Source organism: Sus scrofa, chromosome 3, assembly GCF_000003025.6.
Source record: "Sus scrofa isolate TJ Tabasco breed Duroc chromosome 3, Sscrofa11.1, whole genome shotgun sequence".
NCBI lineage: Eukaryota > Metazoa > Chordata > Mammalia > Artiodactyla > Suidae > Sus > Sus scrofa.
This window is the reverse complement of record NC_010445.4, coordinates 59,113,443-59,133,420: the sequence shown is the minus strand read 5'-3', so window position 1 is coordinate 59,133,420 and position 19,978 is coordinate 59,113,443. Positions and strand designations below refer to the sequence as shown.

General features: G+C 44.4%; 1 protein-coding gene across 1 annotated transcript in view; it reads left to right on the top strand.

Annotated features, from left to right (window-relative positions):
• The window catches only part of USP39 (ubiquitin specific peptidase 39), a 35,217-nt gene extending 23,177 nt beyond the window's left edge, over window positions 1-12,040 (top strand). Inside the window, exons 10-13 of the mRNA XM_013987875.2 lie at window positions 2,377-2,519; window positions 5,727-5,862; window positions 7,189-7,275; window positions 8,185-12,040. Of these exons, the coding sequence (XP_013843329.1) occupies window positions 2,377-2,519; window positions 5,727-5,862; window positions 7,189-7,275; window positions 8,185-8,232 (414 nt within the window). The 3' untranslated portion in view covers window positions 8,233-12,040. The remainder of the gene's footprint in view (window positions 1-2,376; window positions 2,520-5,726; window positions 5,863-7,188; window positions 7,276-8,184) is intronic.

Below are 19,978 nucleotides of genomic sequence, written 5' to 3'. Positions count from 1 at the left end.
ACACATACACATATATATACATACACACACACACACACACACACACACACACACACACACACACATATAAAACATCTGGAGTTCCCTTCATGGCTCAGTGGTTAACAAACCTGACTAGGATCCATGAGGATGCATGTTCAATCCCTGGCCTTGCCCAGTGGTTTGAGGATCCGGCGTTGCCGTGAGCTGTGGTATAGGTTGCAGACTCAGCTTAGATCCTGCATTGCTATAGCTATGGCACAGGCCAGCAGCTGTAGCTCCGATTCAACCCCTAGCCTGGGAACTTTCATATGCAGTGGGCACAGCCCTAAAAAATACGTGTGTGTGTGTGTGTGTGTGTGTGTGTGTGTGTGTGTGTGTGTGTGTGTGTGTGTAATATTAGTATTAAAGGTGGGAAAAACAGACCTAAAATACCAATAAAATAAAAAAATTTATTCTGGAGTTCCTGTTGTGGTGCAGTGGGTTAATGATCCACCTTGTCTCTGTGGAGCCGTGGGTTTGATCCCAGCCCACTAAAGTATGTTAAGGATCCTGCATCACTGCAGCTGTGATGTAGGTTGCAGCTCTGGCTTGGGTTCTATCCCTGGCCCGGGAATGTCCATATTCCATGGGGGAAGCTGAAAAAGGAAAAAAAAAATTATTATTTAACATTGCTCTTCATTAAGTTAAAAGGTTCTTTTTATCTGCTGAGTTAACTGTTTCTTGGTTTAATTCCTTTCTTCATTTTTGACAAATTTACTCCTTTTTGATTCTGTACTGGGAGAATTTTTTTTAACCTGTTGGTTCCTGCTTTTTTTTTGGCTGCACCAATGGCATGTGGGAATTCCCAGGCTAGGGGATGAATGCTCACCATAGCTGTGCCCCCTCAAGCCACAGCAGTGACAGCACTGGATCCTTAACCTGGTGACCGGAGAACACCTGAAATACTGTTTTTATATTCTGTATTTCATTAATTTTAACCTCTTATTTTTTTTTTTTGTTTCCTTTTTTCTGTTTGCTTTTCTTTTTTTATGGTGTATTAAGGTGGAAAGTTACTAATGTGAGGTCTTATTTTTCAATGTAGGCATTTATAGCTATATATTTCTCTCTTAACCACTGCTTTAGCTGCATCCTGTGTGGTTTTTTTTGTTTTGTTTTTTGCCTTTTTGTCTTTTAGGGCTGCATCAGGCTAGGGGTTGAATTGGAGCTGCAGCCGCAGGCTTACGTCACAGCCACAGCAACAGCAACGAGGGATCTGAGCTGCGTTTGCAACATACACCACAGCTCATGGCAACACCAGATCCTTAACCCACCGAGCAGGGCCAGGGATGGAACCTGCATCCTCATGGATGCTAGTCGGGTTCGCCAACCACTGAGCCACGATGGGAACTCTGTCCTGTGTGTTTTTATATGTTGTATTTCCATTTTCATTCACCTTGAATTCTTTCCTAAGTTCCCTTTTGATTTCCTTTTTAATCTACTGGTTATTTAGGAGTTTGTTATTAATTTTCACATATTTGTGAGTTTCTCAAATTTCTTTCTGTTGCTGATTCTAATTTCATTTCACTGTGGTCAGAGAACATACTTTGTATCATTTTTATACTTTATTTATTTTTTATTTTTTTGCTTTTTAGGGCTGCACCCACGGCATATGGAAGTTCCAGGCTAGGGGGTCTAATTGGAACTGTAGCCACAGGCCTATGCCACAGCCACTGCAACTCCAGACCCATGCCTGTCTGTGACCTACACTATAGCTTATGGCAATGCTGGATTCTTAACCCACTGAGCGAGGCCAGGGATTGAACCTGTGTCCTCATGGATGCTAGTCAGATTCATTTCCGTTGAGCTGTGATGGGAACTCCCCCCTTTTTAAAAAAAAAAAAAAAAAACTTTCATGGTTTTTAAATTCTGAGCTTTTAACAAGTCCTCTTTTTAAAAAAAAATTTTTTTGGATTATAGGTTACTTACAATGTTGCATTAGTTTCAGGCATATAGCAAAGGGAATCAGTTATACACATACCCATTTTTTTTATCCCATCTAAGTTATTAGAGAACATTGAGTAGATTTCCCTGTGCTATACAGTAGGTCCTTGTTAATAACAAATCCTCTTTCTCACTTGACGTTTGGTTTTCCTTATAGAAAAGAATACCCTTGTGACTGGTTAGAGTTCAGCAGTATGGCCATATGCTGGCTGAAACCAGCAGCTGAGGTATTTTAGTTGGCCTTAGCAGACTGCTATTCCCAAGCCTTGTAGGTGGTTAATGGGATCAGGTGCCTTCTGAATTCTAAGTGTAAGGCAAAATTATGTTGAAAAACCCAGCCGCAACCAAAACAAAGCTCATGTCCCTGCTCTCCTGCTCCAGCACTAATTGGATAGTTTTCTTTTCTCACTCTAGGAATATAAGACTTACAAGGAGAACTTTCTGAAGCGCTTCCAGCTCACCAAGCTGCCTCCATATCTCATCTTTTGTATTAAGAGATTCACTAAGAACAATTTCTTTGTGGAGAAGAATCCAACTATTGTCAACTTTCCTATTACGTGAGTTTTCCCTTCCTAACTCTTAGGGGGAGTAAGCTTGAATTTATTTTCATATTTTTGTACCACTCTTAATTTTGGACTGTCTTTAAGTTGGAGATTGCAGTGAACCTACCTACACTACATAAGTTAAGAAGATAATGTAAGAAGTCACTTCTTAGCAGCTAGCTGGCGTGTTGGCTATCTAGAACTCATGTGGATTTCCTAGGACTCATATCTAAATTATCCTTTAACAATGACTATTTATTAGTCCAAGAGGGACACTCTAGGAATAAATAGCTATCACTAACACATAGAAAGCTAAGCAGTGTAGTTAGAACAAAATAATCTGTTTATTCCTTCATTGTTTACATTGAAAACTTTTTGTATTTTTGGACAGGTAATATATTCATCGTGTAGTCTAAAATTCAAAGAAGGAGGAGTTCCCTTTGTGGCTCAGTGGTTAGCGAATCTGACTAGGTACCATGAGGTTGCAAGTTTAATCCCTGGCCTTGCTCAGTGGGTTAAGGATCTGGCATTGCCATGAGCTGTAGTGTGGGTCGCAGACGCGGCTCAGATCCCATGTTGCTGTGGCTCTGGTGTAGGCCGGAGTTTATGGCTGATTGGACCCCTAACCCGGGAATCTCCATGTGCTGCAGGTGTGGCCCTAGAAAAGAAAAAAAGACCAAAAAAATAAATAAATAAATAAAAAATAAAAAAATAAAATTCAAAGGAGGAGTTCCCACCTTGGCACAGTGGGTTGAGAATCCAACTGTAGCAGCTCTGATTGCTGAGGAGACGTGGGTTTGATTCCTGCTCCGGTGCAGTGGGTTAAAGGATTAGCCACAGCTGCTGCTCGGATTCAATCCCTGGCCTAACAACTTCCATATGCCATGGGTGTGGCCATAAAAAAAAATTCACAAGGAGATACATATCTAGAAGTGACCACTGGATGTGACTGCTGTGAGCATTTATTGTCAGTTCTTCCAGAGATGACCTTACTGTGTTTCATGTTATGAGTGGTAGCACATCAGATAGTAATAGATATAGGATATAATCTCTCTTATTCTACCTTGTATTTAAATTGCCATAAATATCTGTAGGCTGCAGAAGGTTATGTTTTTCCTGAAACTAATGTAGTTAGCATTCTCTTAATATTTATGTTAACTGTCAGTCTGTTTCCCTGTTTACCATCATCATAGTCATAACAGTAAGCATTAGTAATAGCTCTTTATTTTATAATAACCAATGTACATGTATATTTCAACAGACAATTCAACAAATAAAGCAAAAAGACTCCTTATTCCATGTACATCAGGAATGTTCCTCTATCTAAAAAAACAAATGAGTGTTCATGTATTAAAGATAAATTTGATAGGAGTTCCACGGTGGTCTGGTGGTCAGGATTATTAGGTGCTTTCACCACTGTGGCCCGGGTCAATCCCTGGTCTAGGAACCGAGATCCCACATCAAGCCACGGTATACCATAACCAAATAAATAAATAAATAAAATTGTTAAAAAAATAAATAAATTTGACCTTGAAAAGTCCCAGTTGAGGGAACCTAGTCAATAGTTTCTTCTTCTTTCAAAATTTCTTCCAAAATTTTGGAAGCTGTAGGGGAGCCAAAGTGGATTCCATAAAGAAGAGAAAGCTGGTAGGAAAGAATAAAGCTGCTCTTAAAGCAGAAAAGAGGGCAGGTAAGCTCTCGGATCTTGCTGTTTCTTCAGTGCCTGGTCTCATTTCCTGGTCTGAAACCCTTGAATAAATTCCCCTTTGTGCTTAAGCTCCCTAGGGTGGATTTCTGCTACTTGAAACCATTCTGCCTACTTGACTAAAAGAAAAAAATAAAGAAGCAAAGTCCCAGAAAATAAAAGAAAAAAAAGTCTGCATGATCTGCCTGGTTTGCCATGTTGAAATTGTTACAGTGATTATGTACAGTGGCGACCCACATGGTCATGCAGTTAGGCTTCTGCGGCCTGAGCCCAGAGATAAGGTGTTCCCTTGACACTGAACTTGATTCCCACCTAAGGCAGAGTGACGCAGTAACGCTTGTTCTCATCTCTGATGAGATAGTGACTCTCACCCCCATGTCATAGAAGAACCTTACAGCTCTGAGGTGGTAGAGCCAGATTCCAGATCAAGTCTAATTGACTCCACTTTTGACTACTAGGCATGCTTTTTTTTTTTTAAGAAGGGTTTATTATTATTATTATTATTACTATTATTATTTTGTCTTTTGTCTTTTTAGGGCTGCACCTACGGCATATGGAGGTTCCCAGACTAGAGGTCTATTTGGAGCTGTTGTTGCCAGCTTACGCCACAGCCACAGCAATGCCAGATTTAAGCCGTGTCTGCAACCTACACCACAGCTCACAGCAATGCCGGATCCTTAACCCACTGAGTGAGGCCAGGGATCAAACCCAAAACCTCATGGTTCCTAGTCGGAATCATTTCCACTGTGCCATGACAAGACCTCCCAGGCATGCTTTTTTTCCCCCATTAGGGTTAAACCTGAGGTGTATGAAAGTTCCCAGGCTAGGGGTCAAATCAGAGCTGCAGCTGCTGGCCTGCGCCACAGCCACAGCAATGCCAGATCCAAGCCATGTCTCCGACTTACACCATAGCTCATAGCAGTGCTGGATCCTTAACTCACTGAATGGGGCCAGGGATCAACCCTGCATTCTCATGGATACTAGTCAGATTCATTACCTCTGAGCCACACTGGGAACTGCTAGGCATTTATTTATTTATTTATTTGCCTTTTCTAGGGCCGCTCCTGCGGCATGTGGAGGTTCCCAGGCTAGGGGTCCAATCAGAGCTGTAGCTGCCAGTCTACGCCATAGCCACAGCAACGTGGGATCCGAGCCGCATCTGTAGCCTGCACCATAGCTCACGGCAATGCCAGATCCCTAACCCACTGAGCAAGGCCAGGGATTAAACCTGAAACCTCATGGTTCCTAGTCGGATTCATTAACCACTGTGCCACCATGGGAACTCCTAGGCATGCTTTTAAAATGTGCTTTTCCCATAGAGCCAGTCTTTCTAGTTTGATTCGTTTTTATGGCAAATTATGTAAATTTCCGCCAACCTGGGCTTCCAAAGCTCTTCAAGCCCCTCCTTGATCCAGGGCCCTGAGATAGGGTTCAACAGCTTTGTGGGCCGCTTGAGTAGGGCACTGGGCTACCTGGTAGCCCTTGTCTGATCTTCACTTTATTTTCATCTTCATCAGGAATGTGGATCTGAGAGAATACTTGTCAGAAGAGGTGCAGGCAGTGCACAAGAACACCACCTATGACCTCATTGCCAACATTGTGCACGACGGCAAGCCCTCTGAGGGCTCCTACCGGATCCACGTGCTTCATCACGTGAGTGGGGCTGGTTTCTCGATGCAAGAGGCTAGGGGTCTAATTGGAGCTGTAGCTGCCAGCCTACACCACATTTATAGCAACACCAGATCCTTAACCCACTGAGTGAGGTCAGGGATTGAACCCTGTATCCTCATGGATTCTAGTTGGGTTTGTAACCCGCTGAGCCGTGATGGGAACTCTCCATAACCTACCTTTTAACAAGACCCTTTGTTGGTATGAGATTGAAGTTTACAAAGCACTGGTGTAGAGGTTCCTTTTCAGCTAAAAAATTTTGTAAATTTACTGAAAATGGTTGAAATGTGCTTAAGATATATTGGTATCACACAGATGATCAGCACAGATGGTTCTAATTTGATTAGTCCTCTGGGGCTGTGGGTTTCATCCGTCAAGCACTTTGTGCTAGATGTACGTATGCCAAGTGCTCAATGGCAGCTTATTTCGTTTATATCCTTAAAACACACTTCCAAATAGGTGTTAACACCATTTTTTAATAAATGAGGAACCTAGGCTCAGAGTTTGAGTAATTTATCTGAAGTCAGTAGAATTGGGATTTGAACCTAGATACTTGGTTTCCCCATGTTTTTAACCAGTCCTCAAACCTGGAATGGGGACTTGATTTTGTGATCCTGAATTTTTGTTGTTCCCTATTCTGAACTACTGGAAGATCCAGAATATCTGAAATATATCTTTCTTGGGCATTTCGTAGAGGTGTAGATGGATGAGGCAGGTGAGTTTCCAGAAATGCCTCCGCTGTCATCCAGAAACCTCTTTTTCTCCTTGTTTATGGAAACATGACATGAGGTAGATTTTTCTATATTTGCAGCACTGGTTTTGCAACCAAAGGAAACAGGTTAGTATGATGGAACAGTGTCCATCAAGGACGTGTGCTCTTGACCGGCACTTGCTGTGTCCTCTGAGTCAAGGGGTGAGAATGTCCACTTTTGGTTAAGGCCGCACCTCCCGAGTGAGTGTGCTTATTACTCTGTTACTTCCCAGCAGCAAGGAGCGGTCTTAGGTGAGGAATGGAGGGCTTCCTCTTCTTTCTCTTTGTTGTCCTCCGCGATTCTTCTTAAAATCACATAGTGTGTGAGGCTCCATTGAACTTCATGGAGTCCTTGGCAGGAATTGCCTTTGCCAAGATCAACACCCTATGAGCTCTTAAAATTGAATGGCGCCCAGCAGAGGTCATGCACCCTCTTACTTAGGACTCATGAGAATCTAGTGGTTACTCTATTTTTCTAGCTTTTGGCTGTGATCCCTTCCCTGTTAAACACCCTCTTGGTTTAGGGAGTAGACTAAGCCCTCCTTTCTTGCTCTTCGCAGGGGACAGGCAAATGGTATGAATTACAAGACCTCCAGGTGACGGACATCCTTCCCCAGATGATCACACTGTCAGAGGCTTACATCCAGGTGGGCTGGTTGCAGACTTGATGAGGGTGGAGGAGATGGGGAGAGGAGTGATGTGGGGTCGACTTAGGTTGGGTTGGGTGGGATGCCTTTTGACGCGCACTGGGGAGTGAGGCGGGTCGGCTTACACGGCCCTGAATGCCCAGGAGTGATCTTCAGAGAAGAGAAGGCCAGAGAAGCAGGGAAGCTTTATGAGTGAGCAAGGAGGTTCTGTTTACGGCCAGGTTAGTTTTGCAGTGTGTGGTCTGATTTCAAGGAGGAAGAGCCCAGAATCATCCAGGCTGCCAGCTAGGAGTGGCTCTGAAGCTTTCCCCGGTTCCCTGGGCCAGGTCAGCACTCTTCGTGACCCTATAGCACCATCTATGTGTTTTTATTGGAGCATCAGCTGTACTGTTGTAACTGTCTGCCCCATTGGACTGAGAGCTGGTGGAGCAGAGTATCTCTGACTGCCCTTGTACCTGCAAAGAAGGAAGACTGAGGCTAAGAAAAAGCTGTAGCTCTGTAAAAAAAAAAGGTGTCACTGCACGTTCTAGAGAGATTTCATTCCTTAGTGACGGTGTCTAAAGTTACAGCCCTAGGAGTCTTTTTTAAGAAAAGGAACTTGGAATGGGAAGTAAGAGAAGGATGGGTGGAAAAGTGAAAATTGGAATTCCCTAGTGATCTAATGATGTCACTGCTGTGGCTTGGGTTCGATCCCTAGCCGTGGAACTTCTGCATGCCAAGGGTGCGGTAAAAAAAAAGTTAAAATTGAATGAAAGAAAATTTTCTGAAAGATGATTAGTTTCAAAGGGCTTAGCAAATATACAGTTGGGGTGACAGGTTGTCTATTGTCCAGTGCAGATTTAGGTACTTAATAAATATTTGTGGATTGATGCTGGCTCCTAAATAATCCATTGTATTGGTCTCTTACAGATTTGGAAGAGGCGAGATAATGATGAAACCAACCAGCAGGGGGCGTGAGGAGGCATTGAGAACTTTGCTTTTTTCCCTGGGGCTTTGGCTGAAGATGTAAATGAGAAGACTGAACCCAGGTTGAGGGCATGTCCCTTGAGCCAGGCCCGCTTTCTGTGCTCTGGTTCATACCAGAGCCTCAGGGCTTCGTCTGCCTAGGATGGCCCTGGGCTGTCACCCAGCTGTTCTTTGATCAGTTTATTGGCGCTGGAGGCCCCTTCCTCCTTCCTGTCTGGCTCCCCTCTAGCAGGGCCAAACTCTTTTACAGATGTATGTAATTTATTTCTGAGTAGCAGAGAGTAGCTGAAGGACAAGATAGTTTTCTTCTAAGCATCAAAGCTTCAGAATCCTAGAAATAAGAGCTTGAAGCCAGTAACACTCTTCTTCCATAGTAGATAAATAGTTTTCCTGGGGTCCTCTTCATTTCCTGATGTGTGTTTTGGGATGAATGAAATATTTTCTCATTTTTAAAACAGTCTCTTGTTTTATATCCTCCCTGTTAGGCTGCCTAATGGAGAAGATTTTTTTTTTATTTTTTATTTATTTTATTTTTTTTTTAGGGCCACAGTTGAGCCATGGAAGTTCCCAGGCTAGGGATTGAATTGGAGCCGCAGCTGCTGGCCTGTGTCATAGCTCATGGCAATGTCGGATCCTCAACCCACTGAGCGAGGGGCCAGGGATCGAACCTGAGTCCTCATCGATACTAGTTGTGTTTGTTACTACTGGGCCATAATGGCAACTCTAGGAGTGGACTTTTTCAGAAAACTCCTTACAGACTGTCTACCCTGTAGTCTGTCATCTGGTGAATGTTATGGTCTCTTCCTCTCAGTGGTTAGGAAGCAGTTGTCTCTAAGTCACAAAGTCTCTGACTAAAAGAGAAATTATTGCTGGGCTTAACTGGAGTCAGGAGGTGGGCGGTTTCAGCCTGCAGTGCAGGGGTGTGTGAGAAGAGCCTCTGACTGTGTGCAACTCAGAGAACATCTCAGCTGGGCCAGTGGGGAGCCCGGAGCAAAGGTTGCCTGTCAGAAGGTTCTAGCACATGTGATTTTGGACAAGCTCAGTCATCGATTAGGAGCTGCCTCGAGGGGAGTATGGCCTTGGGCTGGGCACTGTGGCAGGTCTGAGGACATGGCCATTGGTGGAAGTCAGTCAACTGCAGCAAGTTCTCTTAAGGGGAGGAAGGAACCATGCATCCCTGGCTGCCACCCTTTGCTTCTGGGATGCAGTACAGTGGTCCCTAGGTATCCTAGTTGTTCTAGGACCCTGCGTACACCAAATTCTGAGGATGCTCAAGTCCCCTGTATAAAATGGTCTAGTGATGGCGCATAACCTACACATAGCTCCCTATCTACTTTAAATCATCTCTAGGTTACTCGTATGCCTAGTATAATGTAAATTAAATAGTTTCCAGTCATGTGATAAATTCAAGTGTTGCTTTTTGGAATTTCCTGGAATTTTTTTTTCCTGCATATTTTCGAGCCTAGGCTGGTTGACTCTGCAGATACAGAACCTGCAGCTATGGAGGGCCCCGTGTTCATCTTCTTTTCCTCTGCCTCTTATCAGCTTCAGCATTTCCTCTGCAGGCTCATCTTCTTCTGTCCAGGCGTTAAAACTTGGGATTCCTTGGGAGTTCTTGCTGCGGTGAGCGGGTTAATGACCCAGCTTGTCTCTGGAGGTGCAGTGGGTTAAGGATCCTGCATTGGCTGCAGCTCTGGTTCAGAATTGATCCTTGGCTCAGGAACTTCCACCTGCTGCGAGTACACCTAAAATAAGCTGGATATTTTTCTAGGGTCACCCTACCCGCACCACTTCCCTTTGTCTAATCTGTTACTGAGGCCTGTCTTTTACTTTCTGAGTAAATCTTTCTGCTGCTTTTCATTCTCTGCCACTGTCTAGTCCAGCCTAGTACCAGCTTAATCCAGGTCCAATCAAGAGAGAGGAACTGGATTCGGGTTCAATCCCTGGCCTAGCTCAGTGGCTTAAGGATCCAGCGTTACTGTGAGCTGTGGTATAGGTCGCAGACGTGGCTTGGACCCCACATTGCTGTGACTGTGGTGTAGGTCAGCAGCTGCAGCTCCGGATCGACCCCTAGCCTGGGAACTTCCATATGCTGTGGGTGGAGCCCTAAAAAGACAAAAAGAGAAAACCTATACAAATAATCTGATCAGGAAAAGTTTGATTTTAGCAGTTAATAACTATAAGAGGACTGGAATAACCGGGAATTGGTTAGTAATGAGAGAATATAGGAATAGCAGACACAAGGAACAACTGCCACCCCTACGGGTGACACAGAGCATCCAAGGCAGAAATCCAGACCCTGCTGAAACTCTGTTGCACTGGACCCTGTCAGAAACCTACTCTCTAGTGCATTACGGAAGGCTGTTTACGGGGAGGCGTCTCAGTTTGTTACCAAAGTGCCTGGGAGCCGGGAACTGCCTGGTGAAGCTGCCGGGTGCTTGGTGGTGCTGCTGTGCACTGCAGGAGCCAGGCACTGGAAAATCTTCGAGCACAGCAGGAGCCTGATGCTGAAGAAGCTGCACTCAGTGCTTTTAAGGGAGCACACAGGAACCGGGAAGCAAAGCCCTGTCTTCTGTGGTTTGTCTCCACTACTGTTTTCTAGCAAAGCTTCAATGTAGCTGAAAAGGAAAAGTCTAACGGGCTCAAAGCCATTTTCACAGAACAGGCAAGAAGGGTGCCAGTGAATTTGGAGCTGAGGGCACTAAATTGATAACCTGCCCAGCCCCCTTTTGATGACTCAGCTGCAACAACCACAGTAAAAAAGACAAAAAGAACAGTTGCCCTTCCTGCAAGAGAACAGTTTTCAACCTTTTTCAAAATGAGATGCACAGTCCCAAGAGTCATGCCTCCATTGATAGTTTTATATATTACTCTTGAGATCCAGTTAGTCTCACTGAATCTTACAACTTAAAAACTAGGTTGTAAACTTCCAGCAAGTTAACTTAAAAGCAGGAAGAAAAAAAAACATTTACAAATTGTTGTGTACACGTAACAGGCAAATAGAAAATGAGCAAAGCAACTTAAAGAGTCCTCACTTCTGGGAGTTCCCATCGTAGTACAGCAGAAACAAACCCAACTAGTATCCATGAGGATGCAGGTTTGATCCCTGGCCTCGCTTGGTGGGTTAAGGATCCGGCGTTACCATAAGATGCGGTGTAGGTCACAGATATGGCTTGGTTCCCGTGTTGCTCTGGCTGTGGCATAGGCCGGCAGGTATAGCTCTGATTCGACCCCTGGCCTGGAACCTCCATATGCCAGGTGCAGCCCTGAAAAAAAAAAAGAGTCCTCACTTCTGTACCTGGTCATCACATTGCGATTGAAGCTGTGTGAAGCTTCTTCCACTATCCCTCCATGTTTTCTCTGCCCTTAGCTCAAACCACAGCTATTCAGGGTTCTTTACCTGGTACAGTGGCCCAAATCTTCAGTCCCTGAGAGCCTGGCTTTTTAATCATCTTCCCCTCCCCCTGGGTGCTATAGTTTTCCATTAACCTTTGCTGTTGGACATAGTTCATTTCGCCTCCATCGTGTGGAAGCCAGCACCCTTTCTCTCTGATCATCAGGGTCAGTCACTCAGACAGATTACACTCCCCTCCCCTGCTCCCCCACTGCCCTCCCCCCCATTGGTTCACTAGCATAAGAGCCCAGAATGTCCAGGTGGTAGTCTTATCTTCCAAATAGTGCAAACATTCCTTCCTTGGGAACTAAGATCGCCAAGCCAGCGGGGCTTAAAGTTTCGGGGACAGGAAGCAAAAATTCTGCAAGAGGATTACTAGGATTAATAAAGGCAACCCTCTGACAGACACCTATTTTCTAGACTCATGTATCTTGGCTGTGAGGAGAGAGCTTCAGCACAGTGGTCTCTGATTCAAAGCACGTACTACAGCTGTAAAATGAACACCAAGGGGAGTTCCCGTCGTGGCGCAGTGGTTAACGAATCTGACTAGGAACCATGAGGTTGCGGGTTCGGTCCCTGCCCTTGCTCAGTGGGTTAAAGATCCGGTGTTGCCGTGAGCTGTGGTGTAAGTTGCAGACGCGGCTCGGATCGCACGTTGCTGTGGCTCTGGCGTAGGCCGGTGGCTACAGCTCCGATTCGACCCCTAGCCTGGGAACCTCCATATGCCGCAGAAGCGGCCCAAAGAAATAGCAAAAAAAAAAAAAAAAAAAAAACCAACACCAAGGGGTACTGTAACTTCAGTAAGCCATTCCACCTTTCGGTTAGGCTATCCACTTCTGGATGATGGTGCATGTGGTAAGACCCATTAATCCTGTGGGCATGAGCCCATTGCTGCACTTGCTGTGCTCTGAAGAATTCCTTGATCAGGTGGAATGCCATCTTGGTTGATTGGGCGTTCTGTGAGTTCATGACTGGTGGTGCTGGCAGAAACATTGTGGGCAGAAAAGGCAAATCTGTATCCAAAATATGTTTCTATTCCTCTGAGGTTGGATCTCTGCCTCTTTCATAATGAAGATGGCAATTGGCTTGGCACTGGGTGACTGGCCCTCCTCACGAGGAATAGTGGCCATACTAGGGGCTCAGTCCCTGCATTGGCAAGTTAGATACTCAGCAAAAATCCTTCTCAGGTCGGGGAAATTCTGTTGTGGAGCCTGTGCTTAGCCTCCATCCCTGCCACCATGGCTCACAAGCTCATTGAGCAAGCGCTGGGGTGGCTGGAGGAAGAGGCCATTGGTGACATTTGTGTCATTTGTGTTCCCCTGATTATTAAGGGTCTCTTTTACAGTGGACTCCTTTTGTTGGGCATTCATATGGAACACAAATGTTTTCATAGTATAGTCTTTTTTTTTTTTTTTTTTTTTCTTTGAGGGGTGTACCAGCAGCGAATGGAAGTTCCCGGGCTAGGGGTCAAGTCAGAGCTGCAGTTGCTGGCCTATACCACAGCCACAGCAACTTGGGATCTGAGCTGTGTCTGCCACCTACATCACAGATCACTGCAACACCTGATCTTTAACCCACTGATCAAGGCCAGGGATCAAATCTGCATCCTCATGGGTACTAGTTAGGTTTGTTACTGCTGAGCCACAATGGGAACTCCCTTTCACAGTATAGTTTCATTCAAGTTGTCCGCCAATATATCTTTTTCCAGACTTTTTTTTTTTTTGCTTTTTTTAGGGCTGCGCCCACAGCATATGGAGGTTCCCTGGCTAGGGTTCAAATCAGAGCTACAGCTGCCGGCCTACACCACAGCCACAGCAACACAGGATCCAAGCCGTGTCTGCAACCTATACCACAGGTCATGGCAACGCCAGATCCATAACCCACTGAGCGAGGCCAGGGATCAAACCCACCACCTCATGGCTCCTAGTCAGATTCATTTCTGGTGTGCCACGACGGGAACTCCAGAGACTTTTTTTTTTTTTTTTTTCTTTAACCAGTCTTAAAATCCTGTTCCTTCTGAATCCCTGCCCATTCAGCCAAATCATTGGCAACTGCCCACGAATTAGTCTAAATCTGTACTTCTGGCCATCTCACACTCCAAACACAGTCAACAACCAAATATACTGCTAGAAGTTATGGCCGCTAGAGGACCTTCCTTCACTTCTGTCTTCAGTGTCACCCTGAGTGAGGATCACGTGCTGCAGCTGTCTGCTTGCAGGTTGGGCCAGTGTATTGTACAAACCCAGCTATCAACTGGGCTTGGGTTTTGTCTTAGTTAGCTGGACTGGAAGACCACCCCAGGAGGCAATGCAACAGGAATTGTGTCAAAGGAATCTGCTTGTGCCTTTTGGCCCTGCCTAAATTTGGTCTCAGGTGATTCCATCTAATGGTCAGTTGCAGCTGCATGTGCCCAGCATGATGAGGTGTCAGACCACAGCCAGCTGGTGATGGGAGGATCAGGCTGCAGGGTCACTTGATGTCCCATTGTTAGGTGCTCCATCTCTTCCATGGCCCAGTAGCTGGTCAGAAGCTATTTCTCAAAAGGGGAATAGATATTTGCAGAGGAGGGCAGAGACATGCTCTAAAATCCTGGAGTTCTACACGATGGTTCTCCCGCTGGTCCTTGCCAAGGCTCCATACAGCATTCCTGTTTGCCATGGATGCTTCAAAATAGCATTGGCTCATCATTAAACAGCCTACAAATAGCAAATGCTGGAGAGGGTGTGAAGAAAAGAGAACCCTCTTACACTGTTGGGAATGCTTATTAGTGCAACCATTTTAGAAAACAGTATGGAGGGTCCTCAGAGAACTAAAAACAATTATCATCGTATGACCCAGCAATCCCACTCCTGGGTATGTACCCAGACGATGCAATGATTCAAAGGGATGCATGAACCCCATGTTCATTGCAGCACTATTGACAATAGCCAAGACTTGAAAACAACCTAAATGTCCATCAACAGATAAATGGATTAAGATGTGGTACATATATACAATGGAAACTACTCAGCCATAAAAAGGAATGAAATTATGTCATTTGCAGCAACATGGATTCAACTCGAGATTATCAAATTAAGTGAAGTTAAGTCAGAAAGAGAAAGACATATACCATACGATATCACATGTGGAGTCAAAAATATGACAAAAATAAACCTAGCTACAGAATAGAAACAGACTCACAGACATAGAGAACATACCTGTGATTGCCAAGGGGGTGGGGGGAGGGAGTGGGATGGACGGGGAGTTTGGGGGTAGTAGATGGAAACTATTATATTTAGAATGAATAAGCAACGAGGTCCTACCATACAGCGCAGGGAACTATATCCAGTCTCCTGGGATAAACCATAGTGGAAAGGAATATACAAGAAGAATGTATACAAATAAGTCACTTTGCTATACAGCAGAAAAGCACAACAGTAAATCAACTATACTTTAATAAAAAAAAATGGAAAAAAAAATACCATTGGCTCTCCTGGATCATAAGGCCCAAGCAGTAGAGCAGTCTGAACTTGCTGCAGAATCTTCTCCTAGAGTTCCTGTTGTGGCTCGGTGGTCAACGAACCTGACTAGTATCTATGAGGACTCGGATTCCATCCCTGGCCCTGCTCAGGTGAGTTAAGGATCCAGTATTGCCATGAGCTGTGGTGTAGGTTGCAGACACGGCTCAGATCCTGTATTGCTGTGGCTATGGTGTACTTAGCAGCTACAACTCTGATTCAGCCCCTAGCCTGGGAATCACCGTGTGCTGCGGGTGTGGCCCTAAAAAGACAGAAGACAAAAAAAGAATCTTCTCTTACTCTGATCTCTATGAAACTAATAGTTGTACAGCTGAGTGACTCTCTAGATGGGTAAAAGCGGCGTTCTCAAATGTGCAACATATGTTGTCTCCAAAAGTCAAGGAAGCCTACTAAACCTTGTACTGTCTCTGTGTGTTTGGGGTGGGGTAGGTGACATGAGGTCAAATGGGAGAGGGTACTTTGACGTCCTTTCGACCATTGACACCCCAGAAACTTCACTGAGGTGACAGGCCCTTGAATTATATTGGAGCTAAATCCCCCCTTCTTATTTGCATAGGTCTTCCTAAGACATTTAATAAAATACTTGGTAACTTCCTGCTTATCGAACATTGATGACATCCAATGTCAGCTGCCCACTGTTACGTTTTATGGAATGTCAAGAGGATCAAGATGTCTGTGGACTCTGTGATGGTAGAAGGTGGGAGAATTGACATTGTCCTCATGCAAAAATGTGAAGGTATACTGTTGACCCTGCTAGGTAAAAGCAAACCATGCTTCCTGACCTTTATACATTGGCATAGCTGGTGAAGAATTTCAAGTGCAAGAGGCTGTGCTGTATCAGTAAAAATACTGCGTCTGATGGAGTTCCTGCCATGGCTCAGTGGTTAATGAACCTGACTGGCATCCATGAGGATGAGGGTTCGATCCCTGGCCTCGTTCAGTGGGTTAAGTATCCAGCGTTGCCGTGAGCTGTGGTGTAGGTCACAGATGTGGCTTGGATCCCTCACTGCTGTGGCAGTGGGGTAGGCCGGCAGCTGTAGCTCTGATTCAACCCCTGGCCTGGGAACCTCCATATGCTGTGGATTTGACCCTAAAAAAATAAAAGACAGGAGTTCCCATCATGGTGCAGTGGTTAACGAATCCGACTAGGAACCATGAGGTTGTGGGTTCGGTCCCTGCCCTTGCTCAGTGGGTTAACGATCCGGCATTGCCGTGAGTTGTGGTGTAGGTTGCAGACTCGGCTCGGATCCCGTGTTGCTGTGGCTCTGTCGTAGGCCTGTGGCTACAGCTCCGATTTGACCCCTAGCCTGGGAACCTCCATATGCCGTGGGAGCGGCCCAAGAAATAGCAAAAAGACAATAAATAAATAAATAAAAATAAAAAAATAAAAAAAATAAAAGAAAAAAAAAAAGATGCTGTGTCTGGGACAACAGCTTCCATCAGAGTCTGCATCTGATTAAGTTTATGTTGTCTGAAGTCCTTCTCCAGGCTCCATCTGACCTCTGCACAGGCCCTTCAACCCTGTTATTCTTGGCTAACTTACTGCCAGTTTTCCCTCCCTTGTCATCTCCTCCAATTCTTTCACACTTAGCCAGAGAAATTTTTTTTTAGCAGTTGTACAACGATCATCACAACCAAATTTTATAGCATTTCCATCCCAAACCCCCAACCTGTCTCATTTGGAGACCATAAGTTTTTCAAAGTCTGTGAGTCGGTATCTGTTCTGCAAAGAAGTTCATTGTGTCCTTTTTTTAGATTCCACATGTCAGTGATAGGATATGATGTTGGTGTCTCACTGTCTGATTGATTTCACTTAGCATGATAATTTTCTAGGTCCATTCATGTTGCTGCAAATGGCTGTTATTTCTTTCCTTTTAATGGCTGAGTAATATTCCATTGTGTATATGTATCACATCTTCTTGATCCACTCCTCTGTCGATGGATGTCTAGGTTGTTTCCATGTCTTGGCTATTGCATATAGTGCTGCAATAAACATTGGAGTACATGTATCTTTTTGAGTCATGGTTTTCTCTGGATAGATGCCCAGAGCCAGAGAAATTTTTAAGGCACAAATTTGGAGTTCCTGCTGTGGCACAATGGGATTGGCAGCATCTCTGCAGTGCAAGGAGGCAGGTTCAATTCTAGGCCTGACAGAGTAGGTAAAGGAGTCTTGTGATTAAAGTCTATCTTCTTAACTCTAAAGTCCCAAAATTTCAGACAGAAACTGTTTCTTTTGTACCCAGCCCTAGGAAGTGCTTTTTTTTTTTTTTTCCCTGCTTTTTAGGACTGCACAAAGAGCATATGAAAGTTCCCAGGCTAGGGATTAAATCGGAGCTACAGCTACCGGCCTAAGCCACTGCCACAGCAACGAAGGATCCAAGTCGAGTTTGTGACCTACACCACAGCTCTCGACAATGCCGGATCCTTAACCCACTGAGCAAGGCCAGGGATCGAACCCACATCCTCATGGATACTAGTCGGGTTTGTTACTGATGAGCCACAACGGGTACTCTGGGAAATGCTTAACAGGAGTCAACCACTAGTAATGTTTGTTAAGCAAATGGCATAGTGCAGAGTCTGTGTTCTCTACATCCTACATTTGCACAGATGACTTTGTCTCTTTATACCCTCCCAAGATGTTGACAGTAGATACAGTTGCCTCAAAGGTTGGGGACCGCTGCTCAGAGCTGGCTGTCATGTCCTGTGTGCGGTAGCTTAAGGTCCTTTGTGGTGACATGTGGCTTGCTTCTGCTGCTTCTGTTTGGGCCAGGGGCCTGGCCCACATGTCTTTACAGCTGTGATTTCAGCAGATGCATCCTCTTTTGGAGACCTCGGGCTCTGGCTTGTCTGAATAACAGATGGGAAAGAAGTGAAACTCATGCTTTCTTAGCTGGACATCACAAAGGAAAATATATATGGGAAACATCCTAAATTTGAAAGACCTATGCTAAGGGAAAAATTGCAATATACAGGATAGTAAATAAAAAATAAAAAATATCTGATGTATTTTTACTGGCAAGACAATAAAAAGAATACCCCAGTGGAAAATCAGGCAAAAAACCCAAATAGGCATTTAAAAAGTTTACTTAGGGAACACCTGCTGTGGCGCAGCTGGTTAAGGATCTGGCATTGCCACGGCTTGGTGTAGATTGCAGTTTGGGTTCAACCCCTGGCTCTGAACTTTCTATATGCCATATGCCTGGGGTGCAGAAAAAAAAGAAAAGAAAAGAAAAGAAAAAAAGTTACTTAGGAACTAAAGAAATGCAAATTAGAATAAACAGAGGTCATTTTATACTTCAGCAAAGATTTGAAAGCTTGCTAATATCCAAGGCTGGTGAGAATGAGAGGCACTTGTTTACTATTGGGATAGAAATTGGTAAGGCTGGTTAGAGGGCCAGTGTGATAATATAGACTACATTAAAATTAAAGATCGTACGTGGTTTTTGTGCCCAAAATTTCATGTCTTGGAATTTATTCTAAGGAAACGCTCAGACTAATAAACAAAGATATATAAGTGCCAGGTTTTTATTCTTCACAACATTGTTGATGAAAGTTTAAAAAAGTAGAGAGTTTTGACCAAGAAAAAAAAGCATGCGCCAATTTGCGGTGATAGGTATCTTTATTTATTGATATGGATAGGTTATTTAAACTTTTTAAAAATTTTTTACATTCCCATGTTTGTTTGTATTGGAGTATAGTTGATTTACAGGGCCGTGTTAGTTTCAGATTTACAGCAAAGTGATTCAGTTATACATGTATATTCTTTATATTCTTTTCCATATAGGTTATTACAAGATACTGAATATGATTCCCTGTGCTATGCAGTAGGTCCTTGTTGTTTATTTTATAGGAAAAATTATTTTTAAGGTTTTTTTTTTTTTTTTTTGCTTTTTAGGGCTGCACCTGTGGCATATGAAAGTTCTCAGGCTAGGGGTTTAATTGAAGCTGCAGCTGCCAGTGTACACCACAGCCACAGCAATGTGGGATCCAAGTCGCCTCTGTGAACTATACCATAGTTCATGGCATCGCCGGTTCCTTAACCCACTGAGCGAGGTCAGGGATCGAATCCACCTCTTCATGGGTACTATTCGGGTTCGTTGCTGCTGAGCCACAACACAGCTACCTCTCTGTTAGCCTTCTTACCGGTGCTGAGTTGCATGGGGACAGATTCTCAGCAGGCCCGTCCCCTGCAGAGCTTTGAGGAGACAAATCACAGCAGGAATCACCCTGGCATTTCAAACAAAAGTTGAGGGTTCAACCTTATAAAAACCCCTTTTCACACAGTAACAAAAAGCAACCGCTCCTCAGCGGAAGAACATTTCAAATGTGAACATGCCCAATCAGTTTCCACCACGCTTGACCATGCCAGGGCGTTCCTGATTTTTTTTTTTAGCTTTTTTTAGGGCCGTGTTCACGGCATATAGAGGTTCCCAGGCTAGGGGGTCTAATCAGAGCTACAGCTGCTGGCCTACACCACAGCCAGAGCAACATCAGATCTGAGCAGCGTCTTTGACCTACACCACAGTGCATGGCAATGCGGCATCCTTAACCCACTGAGCAAGGTCAGGAGTCAAACCTGCAACTTCATGGTTCCTAGTTGGATTCATTTCCGTTGTGCCACGATGGGAACTCCCTTGATTTTTTTTTTTTTAAACTTTTTTTAGTGGCCACATCCACTGCATATGGAAGTTTCGGGGCTGGGGATCAAACCCATGCCTTTTCAGCGACCTGAGCTGCTGCAGTCGGATATTTAACCCACCGCGCCACAGTGGGAACTCCAGGGATGTCTGCTTTTAAAAAGGAGTTTAAGGATTTCACAGGTCTA